This window comes from Panthera onca, chromosome D2 (genome assembly GCF_046562875.1).
Source record: "Panthera onca isolate mPanOnc1 chromosome D2, mPanOnc1 haplotype 2, whole genome shotgun sequence".
NCBI classification, from domain to species: domain Eukaryota; kingdom Metazoa; phylum Chordata; class Mammalia; order Carnivora; family Felidae; genus Panthera; species Panthera onca.
In genome coordinates this window covers 44,919,229-44,935,282 of record NC_138349.1, presented here as the reverse complement: position 1 = coordinate 44,935,282, position 16,054 = coordinate 44,919,229, and the positions used below count along the sequence as shown (strand labels likewise).

At 52.0% G+C, this 16,054-nt stretch overlaps 1 protein-coding gene across 3 annotated transcripts; it reads left to right on the top strand.

The window, feature by feature from the left end:
- The first annotated feature begins 1,528 nt into the window (after positions 1-1,528).
- RGR (retinal G protein coupled receptor) lies at positions 1,529-15,638 on the top strand. 3 transcript variants are annotated; one of them, XM_060642308.3, is made up of 7 exons: positions 1,529-1,662; positions 3,252-3,408; positions 4,528-4,661; positions 7,368-7,521; positions 9,173-9,290; positions 11,278-11,391; positions 15,508-15,638. In XM_060642308.3, the coding sequence occupies exons 1-7, from the start codon at positions 1,584-1,586 to the stop codon at positions 15,532-15,534; spliced, it is 783 nt and encodes a 260-aa protein (XP_060498291.1). In that variant the 5' UTR covers positions 1,529-1,583; the 3' UTR covers positions 15,535-15,638. The 3 variants fall into 3 exon arrangements, with proteins under 3 accessions (XP_060498291.1, XP_060498290.1, XP_060498289.1); XM_060642307.2 differs by lacking the exon at positions 15,508-15,638 and adding an exon at positions 11,841-12,488 and having other exon boundaries at positions 1,531-1,662; positions 4,540-4,661; XM_060642306.2 differs by lacking the exon at positions 15,508-15,638 and adding an exon at positions 11,841-12,488 and having other exon boundaries at positions 1,531-1,662.
- Positions 15,639-16,054: the final 416 nt, after the last annotated feature.

Sequence of the window (16,054 nt, the reverse complement as noted above, 5' to 3'; positions counted from 1 at the left end):
GCCCCAGCGCACACATGAAATGCCTAGCTCTGTGCCAGGCCAGTTTTGACAATCTTGGCTTCTAGGAAATGTTGGTTCCCATCTCTTCCTCTCTTCCAATCCATTGGTTTTCTCAATGCTTGCCACCTGTCCCTTCTCCTCCCCAAGCCAAAAAGGGTGACCATTCCCACATCTCTGCCTTTTCCTCCTTCTGTTGGAGATGCCTTCTCATCTCTGTTTGGCCTAACCGAGCTCTGGTCTTGATTCCTGGCCCTGCTTGATTCCTGCTTTCCCGTCTCCCTTGAAGTCTTCTGCAGTCTTGCAGGCATGAAAAAAAACTTGACACATGTATGAACCAGTAATGCAAGGTAGAAATTAGGAAAAGGGGTAACCGTTTATCAAGAAAGTTTTCCAAGAGGATGTGGGCAAGCACTGTGAGGTGGTTAGGCTTGATTAGATGGGGGTGGGGTCCAACGGAGGAAAGGCATGGGAAATTAACATTTACGGAATAGAATGAGCCGCTTGACCGGATCCCAGGGGACAGGAGACCAGGCTTCTCTTTCAGCTGAACTCACAAATTACTACATGACCTCAGGTCAATTCTAAACTGCTTTGAGCCTGTTCCTTCACACGAAATGCAAAGGATGATGGTATCTAGTTCATGGAATTGCTGTAGGAGTCGTCATAAGGTCAGTTAGCATAGTGCCTGGCTCTTAGTGGGGTCTTAACATTAACTATATTGCTGATAGAGCTCTGGGCCTTGGTTTCTTTATCAGAAAAGGAGTTAAATCACTCTAGACTAGTGTTTCCAAATGTTACACCATTGGCCAGTGTAACTTGATAACAGGACCTCATTGTAGAAGCCAAAGCTCTTAGCGGGGTCCTGGGCCACAAAGACAGTAGTCCCTCTGTCCCAAGCTAATGCCTTTGGGAGATTTTTATGCTCCTATAGCTTAAATGCCCTGTGGGAGTTGGGCAGTGCAACCTGGAGGCCATATCCATGATGTATTTTTCTGAGACTTAGAAAGGATATTTCCATTGCAAAGAAGGAAACTGAGAAGACCCCAATGGTCCCACCCCAGTCCTGATAGCTGGTTAATGTCAGGTTCTGAAACACGACCTCAGTCTCTAGTCCCAGTTGGGATTCTTTCTGTGACAACAGCTGACCTGCCAAGCATCATCCTTTTCCCAGTCGCTTGTGAGCACACGCATGGAAGGACCTGGCTCCTGACCCAGTCTCAAGCACAGCTGCCACTCAAATCCCTTTTTCTGCTCCCCACCCTTCCCTTGGTTATGCAACTCTTTTCTAATTTGGCTCTCAGCCACACACCATTTGGATTCCAGGACTTTAATCCTGCCTGATGGGGCTGAAATGAATGAGACAGGCTTCCATTCCTGCTTCACAAAGGCTGCACTGTCCAACTGGTGAATGGGTTCCTTCTTTTGGGGCCAAAAGCACAGTTTAGGGCAGGGGGCAGCAAGAAGGAGCCCAAGGTCTAGCATAATCACCTGCTTGTGCCAGCACGTGAAATGGCCCTTTAAAAGGTGGAGCTTGGTTTTGGTGCACCAGAGAAGAGCCAGGCTGGCAGGGAGAAGGGCCGAGCATGGCAGAATCTGGGTCCTTGCCCACCGGCTTCGGGGAGCTGGAGGTGCTGACTGTGGGGATGGTGCTGCTGGTAGAAGGTGAGCCAGGAAGGACCTGGGGTGGAGCGGGCACCCAGTGGGCTCCCAGAACTCAGGTCACAGCCATGGAGCTGACAAGGAGAGGTCCCCAAACCCTGCTCCTCTGTGCCTCCACCCATGGGGCTTCTGATGGGTGCACCTGTAGGATGCAGGCCGCGGTCTGGGAGATGAGAGAGAGCAAGGCCCAGGGAGTGAGGGACATCTGCCCAGAACATGACCAAGAACCAGAATTCAGGCCTTTTCATGTCCCACCGGCCGGGAAAAAATTTAATCCACTCCCCAGAAATCCTGCTAAGAATCTCATATAAGCTCAGGCCTCTGGTAGGCTCTGGAGACAGACAGCTCTGTCACCTCCTCTTTGTGTGACTATAACCCAGTTCAGCTGGGTTCTCTGACCCCAAGTGGGTGGTGGTGAAGGTTAGATGGGGCCATGGGTGTGAAGCGCTGGCCTAGATAGACACTCAGGATTTAAGTTCATTTGCCCCCATCCTCTCCAGCTCCACAGTACTCCTGCCATCTCTGTTCCCAGCCCTACGCATTTCCATTCCAGGGGCCACAAGGTGCCTGCCTCAGCCCAGAATCCCTGAGATGCTCCCTGAGGCCAGAGTTAGGACTGGAGACCATGGTGCTGGGTCAGTCCACGACTAAGTTATTAGGGAATGCGGCCCTTTTCACAGCAGATCCAGAGAAATAATCAGCCCATTTCCTCACCCAATGAGAGCTGATGATGGAGAGGGAGGGGCAGCCACCAGGCTGGTCCTGGAAGTTTGGGACACCATTGGCTGGGGACCCTGCCCCTTTTCCTCTCTTCTGGGAACCCTACAATCTAGCATGCCTCTCAGTCCTTAAATGGACCTGGAAATTTTACCACATTAAATCTTTGCACATGCTGTTCCCTTTTTCTAGAATGTTCTTCCACACCCTACTCTCCTAGTAAACACTTGCAATTTTGAAGACAGGATTCTCCCAACTCCTCCCTTTCAGTGGGGAGGCAGGGTTCAGAGAGCAGCAAGTGGGTGACCAGGCTAAAACTAGAGATCTGGTCTGCCTGAGGTCACCCTCTCAGACTCACCTCATTGCCTGCTCCTCCAGGAAGCTCCCAGATCTCCCCTCAACCCACCTCTCCCAGGCTCTCCCTGACATTGCTGAACAGCCTCAGAGTGGCATTTTGGAATTAAACAGACCTGAGTCTGAGTCCGGCTCTGCCACTCCAGCTGTGTGCTTAGGGCAGGTTAGTTAGTGTCCCTAAGCTTGCTTCCCAGCTGTACACGGGGAGGACAGCATCCAGGTGAAGACTGAATGGGAGGATCCACAGAAAGTGCTCGGCCTCATGCCCAGCCTACAAGTGTCAGCAGCTGTTGGTAACTGTGACTGTTCCAGCATGAATCATGCTGTACCTTATTGGTTTCTTCCTTATCTTTGAGTTGGGGTGGGGCAGGATGTACATCTTATGGCCTTTAGGGTCCGAGAGCCAGCGATGTCTGACGAGCTGCACCAGTAAGGTTGCTGAGGCTCCATCTACCCCAGGCCCCCTGTTCTGACCCCAGGCAGCCTCTCCAGCCCTGACGTCAGCCATCCCTTCTTTTCAGCTCTCACCGGCCTCTGCCTCAATAGCCTCACCATCCTCTCTTTCTGCAAGACCCCGGAGCTGCGGACCCCCACCCACCTGCTGGTGCTGAGCCTGGCTCTGGCGGACAATGGGATCAGCCTGAATGCTCTCGTGGCAGCCACATCCAGCCTCCTCCGGTACCAGCCCCCACCCCCACCCCAGTCTCTGAGCTCAGGGGCCCAGCCTGAGCTGGGTGTCGGACAGCCAGGACAGAGGCATTCTTCCCATCTATAGAACACTGTAGGGGAAAGGGTGGGCAGGCAGCACAAGGCTAAATCCGAGTTCCAGACTATCCCTGAAGAACCAGGGCTGATTTCTAGAGTTGCTCAAACCCCACCAACAGAGCTGGATGACTGTCGGGATTAAGAGCATGGGCCCTATAACCAGGCTGCCCAGATTTGAGTCCTGGCTTCAGTGTTTCTATCTCTTGGCTTCTTCTAGAAGTTGAATATTATTGCCTAACTCGTACAGCGGCTGGAAGTATTAACTTGTTATTATGTGGAAGTAACCTAAATGATGCGTGGCACCTAAGAAGCCCTACCTAAGTGTTCGTAAAAGCAAACAGGATTTTGACAAGTGTCTAAAACCTTATGTGCAAACCATGATCTTTCAGTATGGTGTCAGGTATTTCCAAGATTGTTTTCTTAAGCGAACTGAACATTCCTGCTCTGGTTTCAGGCATTCAAATAGAGGCTGGAGCACACCTGAGTGTGACGCTCAGGGCTGACCAGTCTGTGGGGTCTGAATCAGTGACAATTCCTTATCCTGATCTCCGCCTGCCCCTTCCCAGGCTTAGGGAGGAGAGCAACAGAAGCTGTTTTGGTTGCTTGGCCCATGGAGCTAAGAGCTGGAGCCCTCGGGTCTACCCTCTGGCTTAGTCTTCATCTGCTGTCTGACCTTGGTTCAGTACCTTTTCCTCTCTGAGCCTCAGTTTTCCTATCTATAGAATAAAGGCATGGGCTTTCCTCCTGACTACGATGTTCCATTTCCCATGCTGGAGGCTTCTGGCCACACAGAGAGACCCTTGGGTCCTACTGAGGTGCAGCAAAAGACACTGAGCCCAGGGTATTTGCACTGGGCTCCACCCATTCACCTTGGGGACTTGACCTCTGAGGCTGCTGTTTCCTCTAGTTAAAACAGATCATGAAGCCCTCTTCTGGGGAGCTGAGCCAACATTCAGGAAGGTGCCCTCCAAGCTTCTGAGGGGCAGGTGTGGGAGAAGGGCAGGGACAGAGGGAAGGGGTCACTTGTCCCAGTGTCTCCCACAGGCGCTGGCCCTATGGCTCCAACGGCTGCCAGGCTCATGGCTTCCAGGGCTTCGTGACGGCGTTGGCCAGCATCTGCAGCAGCGCAGCCATCGCCTGGGGGCGCTATCACCACTACTGCTCGCGTACGTCTTTGGGTTCCTGGACTGAAGGGACATCTACACAGTGAGGGTGGTCAGGACAAAGGTCTACACTGTGTTACCCAGTCCAGGGGAGTGTGGGTGGGTGTCTGTCTGTGAGTGTGTGGTGTGGGCATTCAGGAAAGGAGGGAGGCTGGGAGAGTGGACTTGAAAGGAGCTGAGGCACCTGCCGGAAAAGCTGCCTGTGCCCTCAATGCAGCCTCAGGCAAGTCAGGAGTCCTCTCTGAACCTTAGTCTCCTCTAAGAGCAGATTTTTGTAACCAACCTCCCAGTTTTTGGATATCAGATGAGATCATGGATACAGAAAATGCTCTTGCAGACAGGCCCTGTTGGGGGCAGAGAGGCAGTGTGTGTGTGTGTCTGTGTGTGTGTGTGTGTGTGTGTGTGTGTGTGTGTGTAGCTGGGCATGTGTCCCTGCACCTCACACTTCCCTAGGGCCTCTGCCATGCCAGGGCATCATGAAGCCTAGTCTGGCTCTGGATTTCCCAAGCTGTATTGTCAAATATCACCTTCATAATTGGCCACATCCATGTACCACCTGCTCTGTTATTAACTCAATTTTTTTTTCTTAAAAGTGATTCACTTTGAAAAATTTAAACACCTGCTTTAGTTTCATCCTCAACAATATCTGTGAAATGACAACTTTGATGTTCTTATAATTTTAGCACACAAAAAACATGTTCACCCACAGACCATCTAGAATCCCACTCACCTCCAGGGATATGTGAACATACTTTGGGGAGCTGTGACTCAGCTAACCCTCATTGTAAACCCCCAACTTGCAGACTGGGAAGCGGAGGCTCAGGGAAGTTAAGTAGCTTTCCCAAAGTCACACAGCTAGTAGAGGCTGAGCTGGGATTGGGTATGGCCTGGATGCCTCCCAGGGCGGGTCACACCCTTTGTCTCCTGGGCCCCAAGTTCTGAGCTGTAGCTCTGACTGGCATGGGGGCTACTGTGGTGTCCATGGCCAGCATGGCCCGAAGCATGGGGCATGGCCCCTTTGGAATCTGCAGATCTGCTCCCGCCACACACACATAGCCCCCTGCCCTTGGCAAAGTCACACACCTCTCTCCAGGCCAAAAACTGCCTTTGTTCTTATCATTTCTAGTGGCAGGTTAGCCCCACCTGCCCCAGCTGACCATGGAGCTCCTCCAGGGCCACTCCTATCCCAGCCCAGCCCCCAAAGCTCCCTCGGGCCATCATGTGTGCACATGCATACACATACATGCACTCACACATGTGCACATACACAATGCGTACCTTCTCAGACAGCAACAGGCTTCTCCACCCCAACATAGAGCAGTTAGTCCCTATCCAGGGGTCCCTAGAGAAAAGCCTTTCCTGTGCTGGAGGGCACCCTGGAGCACTATGGAAACAGGGAAGGGGAAAGGAGGGTGTTGGAATTTACCTACTCCATACTGGGTGACCCTGGGCACGTCACCTTGGTCATCTGTTTCCAAAGCCAAAAAAGTGACACATGGGTCATGGTAGATATTAATTATTATGTCCACAGTTAAGGGGAGTGGCGTTTTAGCTCAGGCTGCCATGACAAAATACCATATACTGGATGCTTAAACAACAGAAGTATATTTCTCACCATTTCTGGATGCTGGGAGTCAGAGATCAGGGCGCCAGCACAGTTGGGTTCCAGTGAGAGCCATCTTCCCGGCTTGCAGACAGTTGCCTTCTTGGTGAGTCATCACATGGAGAAGAGAGATCATCTCTCTTTGTCTTCTCTCTTAAGGGAAATAATCCCATCATGGGGGCTCCACCCTCATGACCTAATTACCTTCCAAAGGCTCCACCTCCAAATACCATCTCCCGGGGATGAGGGCTTCCCCATATGAATTTGGTGGGAACATTCAGTCCACAGCAGGGGATGACACTCAAGCAAATTGCATCTGGGGCTGTATCAATGGAAGTGAAGTGTCAAGATGAGGGTGGTTGTAGATCTGCTCTCTGCTGATCAAACCCCACCTGGAGTCCTGCCTTCTGCCCTGAGGTCTTGTCTACAAAAGAACATGACAAATAAGCCATATAAGGAGGCACCTGGGGAAGGCATTCTGAAGCTAGGTCCAGGAGGAAGCACTGGATGGGAAGGGCTGGATCAGGCTGCCACAGAGAAGGGACATGGAGGAGGTCAGGTCAGTGGGACTGGTCATGGCAAAATATGCTGCCAGGACCAAGTGCAGTTATTGGCACTGAGATAGGACCCTAAGGCCCAGGTCAAGAGCCCTCTTAGGGTATCTTGGAAGCAGAGACAGTAGCCTGCTTCTGAGTAACAGCTAAGCACGGTGATACATCCAGCCTTCTGCCTCCCTCCCTCATAACCCTCATCTGAACCACTACCTATGCTTCTTTACTAAGTTGGTTTTGGAAAACACACCTACTTCTTTGCTACTCCCTCCTTTTCTGTCCCCAAAAAAGATGGAAAAGAGAGTCTGCCAGGAGATCTTCACCACCCATTATCTCTTTTATTCTCCATAACAATCCTCTGAGGTAGGGGATTATCATTCCCATTTTGTGGAGGAGCAAATGGAGGCTCAGAGAAACTTTTAACTTGCCCGAGGCACTAAGCTATCGACCTTCAGAGCCAGGATTTAGGAATATTCTGTGTGATCATGAAGTCCATTGTTTTTCATTTTGCCTAGCTATTACCTCCTCTCAACCCTCCTCCTCTCTCCCATTCAGGCAGCCAACTGGCCTGGAATACGGCCATCTCCTTGGTGATCTGTGTGTGGCTGTCTTCTGCCTTCTGGGCAGCACTGCCCCTCCTGGGCTGGGGCCACTATGACTATGAGCCGCTGGGGACGTGCTGCACCCTGGACTACTCCAGGGGGGACAGGTGAGGTGGGAGGAGCAGCTACAAATCTCCCTTCCTTGAGAACCTTTCTGTGAGTCCTTTCAACAACAGTGTCACAGCTGAAAATCCAAGTGGGGAAATGTCAACATTTGCCAGTCAATCTCAACTCCTTAGTTATGACATCCACTTGCAAGTGGACAATGGGACTGGGGAAAGTGCATTCTGAAGACTGACCAAGTGATGGGCATGTTATACAAGCTGGGGTGTAGAGTTGTCCCAAGAAGGGGCATTACCCAGTGAGCTGTTGACCTGTGTCAGTTACAACAGCAACTGAGCCCGTGACCCCTTTGCCATCTTCTTCATGGTTAGTTGTCCCAGCTCTGACCTGATCAGTTTCTAGGGTGAGCCATGTCCTTTTTTTTTTTTTTGTAATTTTTTTTTTAATGTTTATTTATTTTTGAGACAGAGAGAGACAGAGCATGAACAGGGGAGGAGCAGAGAGAGAGGGAGACACAGAATCTGAAACAGGCTCCAGGCTCTGAGCTGTCAGCACAGAGCCCGACGCGGGGCTCGAACTCACGGACAGTGAGATCATGACCTGAGCCGAAGATGGACGCTTAACCGACCAAGCCACCCAGGCGCCCCGCCATGTCCTTTGTTCAATAGATTCAAAAATGTCTTTGCATTGGGAGGGACCTCCTTGGCATAGAGCTCAGTTCTTGGAATTTCCTGAGCATCTACTGTGAACCAACCCTTGGACCTAGTCCTAGGAGACAAAATTGATGCACGATGGCCTCCACCATCATGGAGCATACGTCTAGTACTGCCCCATCCACAAGGCTCTGGGGACACCAGGGCTTACACCCTTTAGGGGACAACTTGGGGAAGGGTCTAGTGGGCTCCAGCCCCCCTCTTGCTTCTACTAGGGTCATGTCGCATTCATCTGCTTTCCACGTTTACTATGTTTACTCATGAAGCATCTGCCCCTGATGACAGTCTTTCCAGGTGAAATGTACTTGAGGACCCTAGGTCTGGCCCAAGTGTCTCTCCAGGGTGCTCCCTACAGATATCTCCCCAGCCAGTGTCCAGTCCTCTGGCAGCCTTTCCTCCTACCCCTCCTTAGTGGGCAGCACCCAGAATGGGTAACATTTCTCCCCTTCACAGAATGGGAATCTACCTCCTTGTGACTCCCACCTGTTCCTGGTCAGCCCTCCCACCTCCCCATGACCCTACCTAGGACACCAGGCTCTCCTGGCAATCCTTCAATGTTTTCTTCAATGACACAGCATCCAGTCTCTCTCTTATTTGTAGACCCCTTTCAAATCCCTCTGCCAGGAACACTCTTTGAATGATCCTTCCTCTTGGTCCATTGACGTATCTTCCATTTGGTAAACACATTTTCCATTTTCCATGCTTGGGGCACATAATGTGAACACGACTGAGCACTTGAACTGCCCAACAGCAAGTTGAAGGAGGACTCTCCCTCATTTCAGCTCTCTAGCTCCTAGAGGCAGGTTCAAGGAGGGCCCAGTGGCTCCCTGTCTCTAAGGGGAGTCAACCTGGGACCCGGGAACAACCATACTCTGAGCACTTGTCTGATGAGAGCAGTTCCCTACCTGTGACTGTCTAGCACAAACACTGATGAGCCTTCCCTGAGAGATGGTCTTGACTCCTCTACCTACTCTGCCTGCAGAAACTTCACCAGCTTCCTCTTTACCATGGCCTTTTTCAACTTCTTTGTGCCTCTCTTCATCACATTCATATCCTATCGGCTCATGGAACAGAAACTCAGGAAGACTGGCCACCTCCAGGTAAGGACCAATTCCCAGAGCAAAAGAAATCTCTTTGTCTCTCTCAGGGAACATGAGTGATGTGAGAGACAGTAGTGAGGGCTTTTCTGTGTTTTCAGTGATCAGGAGAAAATTCAGCTTTCTCAGAGCTTTGCGGGGGTTAGAGCAGGAATGTACCCTCCCCATTGCTGGGCATCGTCAAAACCTGGGAGGAAGGGTCAGGACTGCTTGGACTCACCAGACCCCATAACCTTGAACCGGGTCACCCTGTTGGACACCATCCATGCTGTCACCTTTTGTTCTTTCCAAGGATTTGAGGGTTGGCACAAAGTTACATGTTTTTCAAAAGCTTCTTTTAAATTGCTCCCAAGATGTCTAATTTACCCACAACATAAAATCACACCTGCAAGCACATTTTTCCAAGAAAAATAATTCTTCAAAATAAGCTCTCCTGGCCATTTCTGAATCTGTGCATTAATATTCCCTTTCCACAATTTTCTTTTGTCACCTGGACAACCTCTAGCAGATGAGCCTTAACAAGCACTGAAATTTCAGGAAAAAATCAGATACTAATACTATTTTTCTGTGCATTCTGCCATTCCATCTTTGCAACCACTCTCAAAGGAAGGTTTTGTTATCACTATGTCACAGGGTGGAAAATTGAGGCTGTGAGAGTCTGTTAAGTAAGTAGCCACAAGCTCCGTAACTAGTAATAACAGAGTTGGATCAAACCCAGGTCTGGGACTCCATGACCCAAGTGGTCATAGAGTGCACAAGAAACACTCAATCTTTGTTGAGACACTCAATCTGCCCTGATTTTTTTTTTCCCCTGTGAATTGGAAAAGGACGGTACAAATCGATTTTAGCCAGAGATCTAAGTTGCCCCCAGTCAGCAGGAGGAGGAGGAGGACTGAGGGGGGACCAGGATTCTGGCTCTGGGCTGTTGCTCCCCTGCCCTCACCTCCTCCAGGCTATCCTTCACACTGCCCGCCCAAGCCTTGCCTGGGTGCTCAAAGTTGCCACGTTTATCCGAGGTTCAATGGGCCAAGAGACAGGGCTGCCACACCGATTTTCTTTTTTCTGGCTTGACTTGAAACCATCAGTTCAGGAAGCATCAGCAGAGGTCTCTGTGCATGGGCCCAGGGACTTCAGCCAAGAGCAGAGCAGTTTCCAAGTGACACTGTCTCCGCCTCGGCCCCGCCCCAGGAGGACTGTTTCTCTTTTCTTTTTTCCTTTCCTTTCGTTCCTTTCCTTTCGTTTCCTTTCCTTCCCTTCCCCCCCCTTTTTTTTAATGGGGGGCAATTCAAGAGAAAAAATGTCTCCCAACTAACATATTTTTATTCCATGAAAAAAAGTGTCCTCTTTCAACTTAAGTCACCTCCTTTCTTAAAGGGAGACACGGTCAAAGAGAAAATAGGCACTGATTTTGAGCTTCAGCTTTTTAACACCTGAGTGTATGTGGGAAGCAGGCAACTTTCCTCCTGAAGTTCGATCGCAAGTCGTGCGCCTCCCTGTGGCCAGAGATGGCAACACAGGCCCTGCTCCCTGGTTGTGTCTCACACCTTGGAAAGCCGCTTTGAACCCAGGACAGGTTGGCACACCAGGTGGCTGCAGCTGCTGATGGCTGATGGGAGGTGGTTCTGGGACTGAGGTATGGGGGCAGCTCATATGGGGAGCCTCCTTCACACATCCACACTCCCAGAGCCCGGGGTTCCTCAGAAGGAGTGCAGACCAGAAAGGAAACTCATTATCTGTCCCCTAGTCCCCTGCCTCCAGGTAAGTCAAGCATGATCAAGCCATTTTACAGAAAAGGCAAATGAGGTCAAAGCTTACTTGCTTAGATGACAGGCTTAGGGTCCCACAGCTTGCACGCCAGAGAGGTCCATGTGGCCCCACAGCCTGATCACACGGCCCCGCCCTGCTGAGTGCCCGCCTGGTCCCTAGGCGTGTGGGGCTGCAGTCGCCTGAAGCAAGTCAATGCCTCCCTCCCATGACACTCTCTCCCCAGGTGAACACCACTCTGCCGGCCAGGACACTGCTGTTTGGTTGGGGCCCCTATGCCCTCCTGTACCTATATGCCACCATTGCGGATGTGAGCTCCATCTCCCCCAAGCTGCAAATGGTACAGACACCTCCCACACCCCAAGTTAGAACTCTCTCCATGTCTGTGTCTCTGTCATGCCCCATCTCTCCCTCCTGCTTTATGGCCTTCCGCTAGTCTCTTTCTCTCTTCCTTTGAACACTCATAATGCATCGGGAATTTGCTTGTCTCCTGGGTCACACGGGGCTGCTGCTTGACATTGCTTAGGCCTCATGTGAGATGACGGGGGCAGCCAGGCTCTGGGACCAAGGCTGAGACCGGTGCTCGGGAAGGAGGGCGTTTGCATGCACCACCCGCCCTCTGGTCAAGGAAGCCTTAGGAATTGCAGAATCAAGCCACGGACAGAGGACCGGTGGCTGCAGTGGAGTGGGGGTGGGGGGAAGGGCGGGGCAGGGCCAGGGTCGCCACGTGGGACCAGGGAGAGGAGCCGAGGCTGTGAAGCTTCTTCCCTGAACTTTTCTGTCACGCAGGTGCCGGCCCTTGTTGCCAAAACGGTGCCCACGATCAATGCTATCAACTATGCCCTGGGCGGCGAGATGGTCCACAGGGGCATTTGGCAGTGCCTCTCACCTCAGGGAAGTGGGCTGGACCGAGCCCGGTGAGGTTCTCCGTGGAGCTGCTCAGACCCAGGCCCACCCCTGACATCCCGGACTGAGCCCGGTGTGACAAGGCTGCCCTGGGATCCTGCCCGGTAGCCTCAGAAGCTAAGCTCCACACACTTGCCCGCTGACTGCCCCGACGGCTCTGTTGGGCCTGGCCCTAGGTCGGACACGAGGGATTCAGAGAGCAACCAGGCCGCGTGGGAGGAGCTGGGACTTCGGAGCCAGCCAGACCCGAGTTTCCGTCACAGCCCTTGAGACAGAGGCCGAGAGACCTTGGGAAAGTCACTTCCTCTGAACCGAGCTTCCTGACCTAGAACATAAGGCCTCCATGGGGCTGCTGTGAGGCTTAAGCAAGATAATGTGTACTCACCATGCACACAGAAGCTCATCGAAACAGTTGTCGGGGCTCAGAGTCTTACATAGAAAGGGGTGAGAGCGCCAAGTCGCTTGTGGGAGGGCAACCCAGGCTGTCTGCGTTCAAATGCCGCTTATTAAATTGAGATCTGGTGCCAGTGACTGAGTCTGTCTGTGCATCTGCTTCCCAACTTGTAAGATGTGATGACAGAAATGGTGACTTCACCATGCAGAAAGCACCGGAACGTTACCTGGCACATTCAGGGCTCGCTGAGAGTTAGCCACCAGCACCTGCCAGTCAGAGACAGCTAGCTGCAGGTTACTTAGTTGCCAACATTACAATTCAAGACAATTCATTTAAAAGTCCAGATGTCCGAAGATGAGGCCCCACCAACCTGGAGGAGGCTCCATGGTGACAGTTTGTAGAGCTCAGGGCAGCTCTGTCCCATTGCCCAGGGTTCGTTCCCTTCCACCAACTGTAGCTTTATATTCCCTGCAGAGCCTGCAGGCATCTGGGCCTGTGACAGTGATGCCGGGGTCCCCTCCGTGGATGTACATCTGCACCTCCAGCAGAGTCAGCATTTCAGGGACAAGGTGTGGCAGGTGCGCAGACCCGGGTGGAACCCGTTGTCTTAGAGGGAAGTGGAGAAGGTTGGCAGGGTGACGGTGGGCTCTACAGAAGGTCTGATGATGGAGAGCCAGCTGCCCCAGGCGCCTCGGATGCAGGAAGGACGAAAGCTCCACCTCCGGACGCTGAGCAGGGAAGGGACAGGTTCCCGGAGTGGGGGTGGAGGGGTGGGGGATAGAGTGGTCATGAGAACAACATCTGGGGTCCCTGTGCACCAGGACGTGCCTCTCAGCTCTGCAGATGCAGGAGATCAGACCACATAAACATAACTCACAAGAAGTCTGCTCCAAACGGAGGCCAGTTCGGTCTGTTGTGAAACCAGGTGGAGTGGGGAGGGAAGCAGCCTGCCCACAGCACTGTTTCCTAGACCACGCCCTGTGCCCAGTGCTGTAGAGACAAGATGCCACTCAGCCTCATTCCAGCGACCAGTCGGGGTCCCTGTCATCGGCCCTGGAGTGGGGACTGACAGGGGAAATCCTGGGGCCTGAGCTGTGCTCACACACAGGCTGAGCGGGTGGCCGCAAAAGTGATCGTGTCCAGAGCCCAGAGATTCTGACCCTGCCCCCACAGCCCATGGATCCTTAAATTGTCTTTACTGGGGACCCGCTCTTCACTCCACACCTTGTAAGGTGGGACAAGGGAACACAGAAGAGAAGGGAGGTGACTCCCAGATTCAGAGAGAGAAGGAAGACAAAGAGGCTGAGGGTGCCCAGCAAGACTGGCCAGTGTCCCCAAACAGATCCTGTCCCACCTGTGCTCAAAGAGCAGGGGAGGAATGCAGGTTGGATGGGCACAGTCAAGGACACCTGTAGCTCAAACCCTGCATCCCGAGCCTGTGTAGAGGGGGAAACGTGGGCTCAGGGCCTCTCCACCCTGCACTGGGCTGGCGGGAGATGGCAGGGCTGAAGCAGCACCCCATGGGGAATGACCAAAGCCCCAAGTCCACCCACACCCGAGCCTCTCACTCACGGAATGGGTTTAGGGAGCTTTGTCACCTTTGAGCTTTTTTGCCCATGTCCCAGAGCACTTTCAGGGTCTCGAGTCCTGGTGGACCCTGCGTGCAGAGCCTGTCCTCTGCCCTCCTTGCCACCACCCTCCAGCATCCTGCCCTCAGGGACCAGAAGGACAAGGGAGGTGGGTCCTGCCTCACGCCCATTTCCCTGCAAGCCCCTGGCACCGTCACTGGGAGAGGAATCAGAGCCAGGCCCAGAAGGCAGTCAGCGCCTTAAAAATGTTAGAGCACAGCCCCTAACGCCCTGGAACCTCCCGAGGCTCCTTTCACTCTGCCTGGCCCCCACCCAGGCCCATTCACAGCCCCCAGACTGTCTGCTGATTTTCTAGGGTGACCATGTGTCACTTTTACTATCAGGAAAACATACGAAGAAAGCAGTTACTTTTGTCTCCTTGAAGTGTTTGTTTCCTGGCCCCTTCCGGTCGTTGATTTTGGTGAGAATCCTTCCCCACCCCCTTCGCTCTCCTGCCCCCTCAGGCTCCGTTGAGCAGTGTCTACCCCAGGTCTCTTTCCTCTGTTCACTTATGTGGCCCCTGTTGCCACTAGTAGGGACAGTGCCCTGCTCCCCCCACACAGACACCATGGGCTTTGCGGGACATGCCAGCCTGGTCCCCCAACCCACACCATCCACCACTGGTGCCATCATGCTGTCCCCAAGTTCCTACATGCCAGGGGAACCGGACCCCATGGTGGCAAGGGAAACAAGGGCAAGGAGACATTGTGTCTGAGTCAGACACTGTGCTGATGGAGTGATTTGGGCCTGAGATCCTTTCCAGTCACCTCAGCCCTCATATCTCTTCCTGGCCTTTGTGAGTAAAACCTGTGCTAATGTGGCTAAGATGTCAAAGTAGAGATTAGGGCCCCGCTGTGTCCAAGTAAGTGGAATCAGACACAGTAATAAGCATTCCCAACATCACCCAGAAGTTTTTCTCAGAATCTCTGCAAGTCTGTATGTCAAAACTAAACTCTTTTCCCTCATTCTAGACAAATTAAACATGTCCTCTGAGTGTCACTGTACACGTGGTTTAATCATGTGTTTCAACAGAATTGAAATGGGGAGCATTTCAGCCCCATTCCGTATTTTCTAAGTTTCTGTGGCTTGACTTGGTAACCCACGTGCCACCATTATTTTTAAAATGTAACCTACAGGGGAGGAGAGCCACATGCGTGCCCTCGTGTGTGGTGACGAGGCTCCAGCCCTGCCATCCCCTCCCTGGGTGGCCCTGGGTCAATCACGAGCCCTCTCTGGCCTATCCGTTCCAATCTTCTCAATTTGAGCAGGCTCTGACAAGGGCAGAATATTTTCAGACACTATCCAAAGTCTCTTTTTCAAACAAGATCGTGTTAAGGATCCTATGTTTTTGGTCCTCCCTAAAATTCATATGTTGAAGCCGCCCCTAGCCCCCAACGTGACTATATCTGGAGATAGTCTTCACAGACATGATTAACTGAGGTCATAAGGGTGGGGCCCTGATCTAACAGGACTAGTGTCTTTGTAAGAAGAGATACCAGAGATTTTTCTCTCTCCTCTCTCCTCTGAGCACATGCATCAAGGAGAGGCCGTGTGAGGACACAGTGAGACGATGGATGTCCGCATGGCTAGTGGGGAGCTCTCACCAGACACCAGCCCTGATGACACTTTGACCTTGGACTTCTACCTCCAGAACTATGAGACAATAAATTGCTGTTGCTTAAGCCAGTGGTATTTTGTTACAGCAGCTATAGCAGACTAATACAATGTTGCAAGAAAGCTCATTGTTGGAAACAGATGACAGCAGAGGGGATGGAGTGCCTGGCTGGTGCCACTGCTCCCCAACACCCAGAGTACTCACCCAGTCTCACTTCTGCAGAACCTGGAATTGTATGAAACTCAATTTATAAGGCACAAAATTTGTTTTCTAAGATCATCTCCATTCTCAGATCCATTTATTTGAGTTTATTTTTGCAAAGGAATATAAGTACAGTAGAATAATATCCCCCAACCCACCCCATCTGGGAAAGATGGCTCTGCCTCCTGACAAATGGACTTACATTAAAGTCACAAACAAAATAGCAAGTTATCTCTGAGGTATAGGAATGTACAGTCTC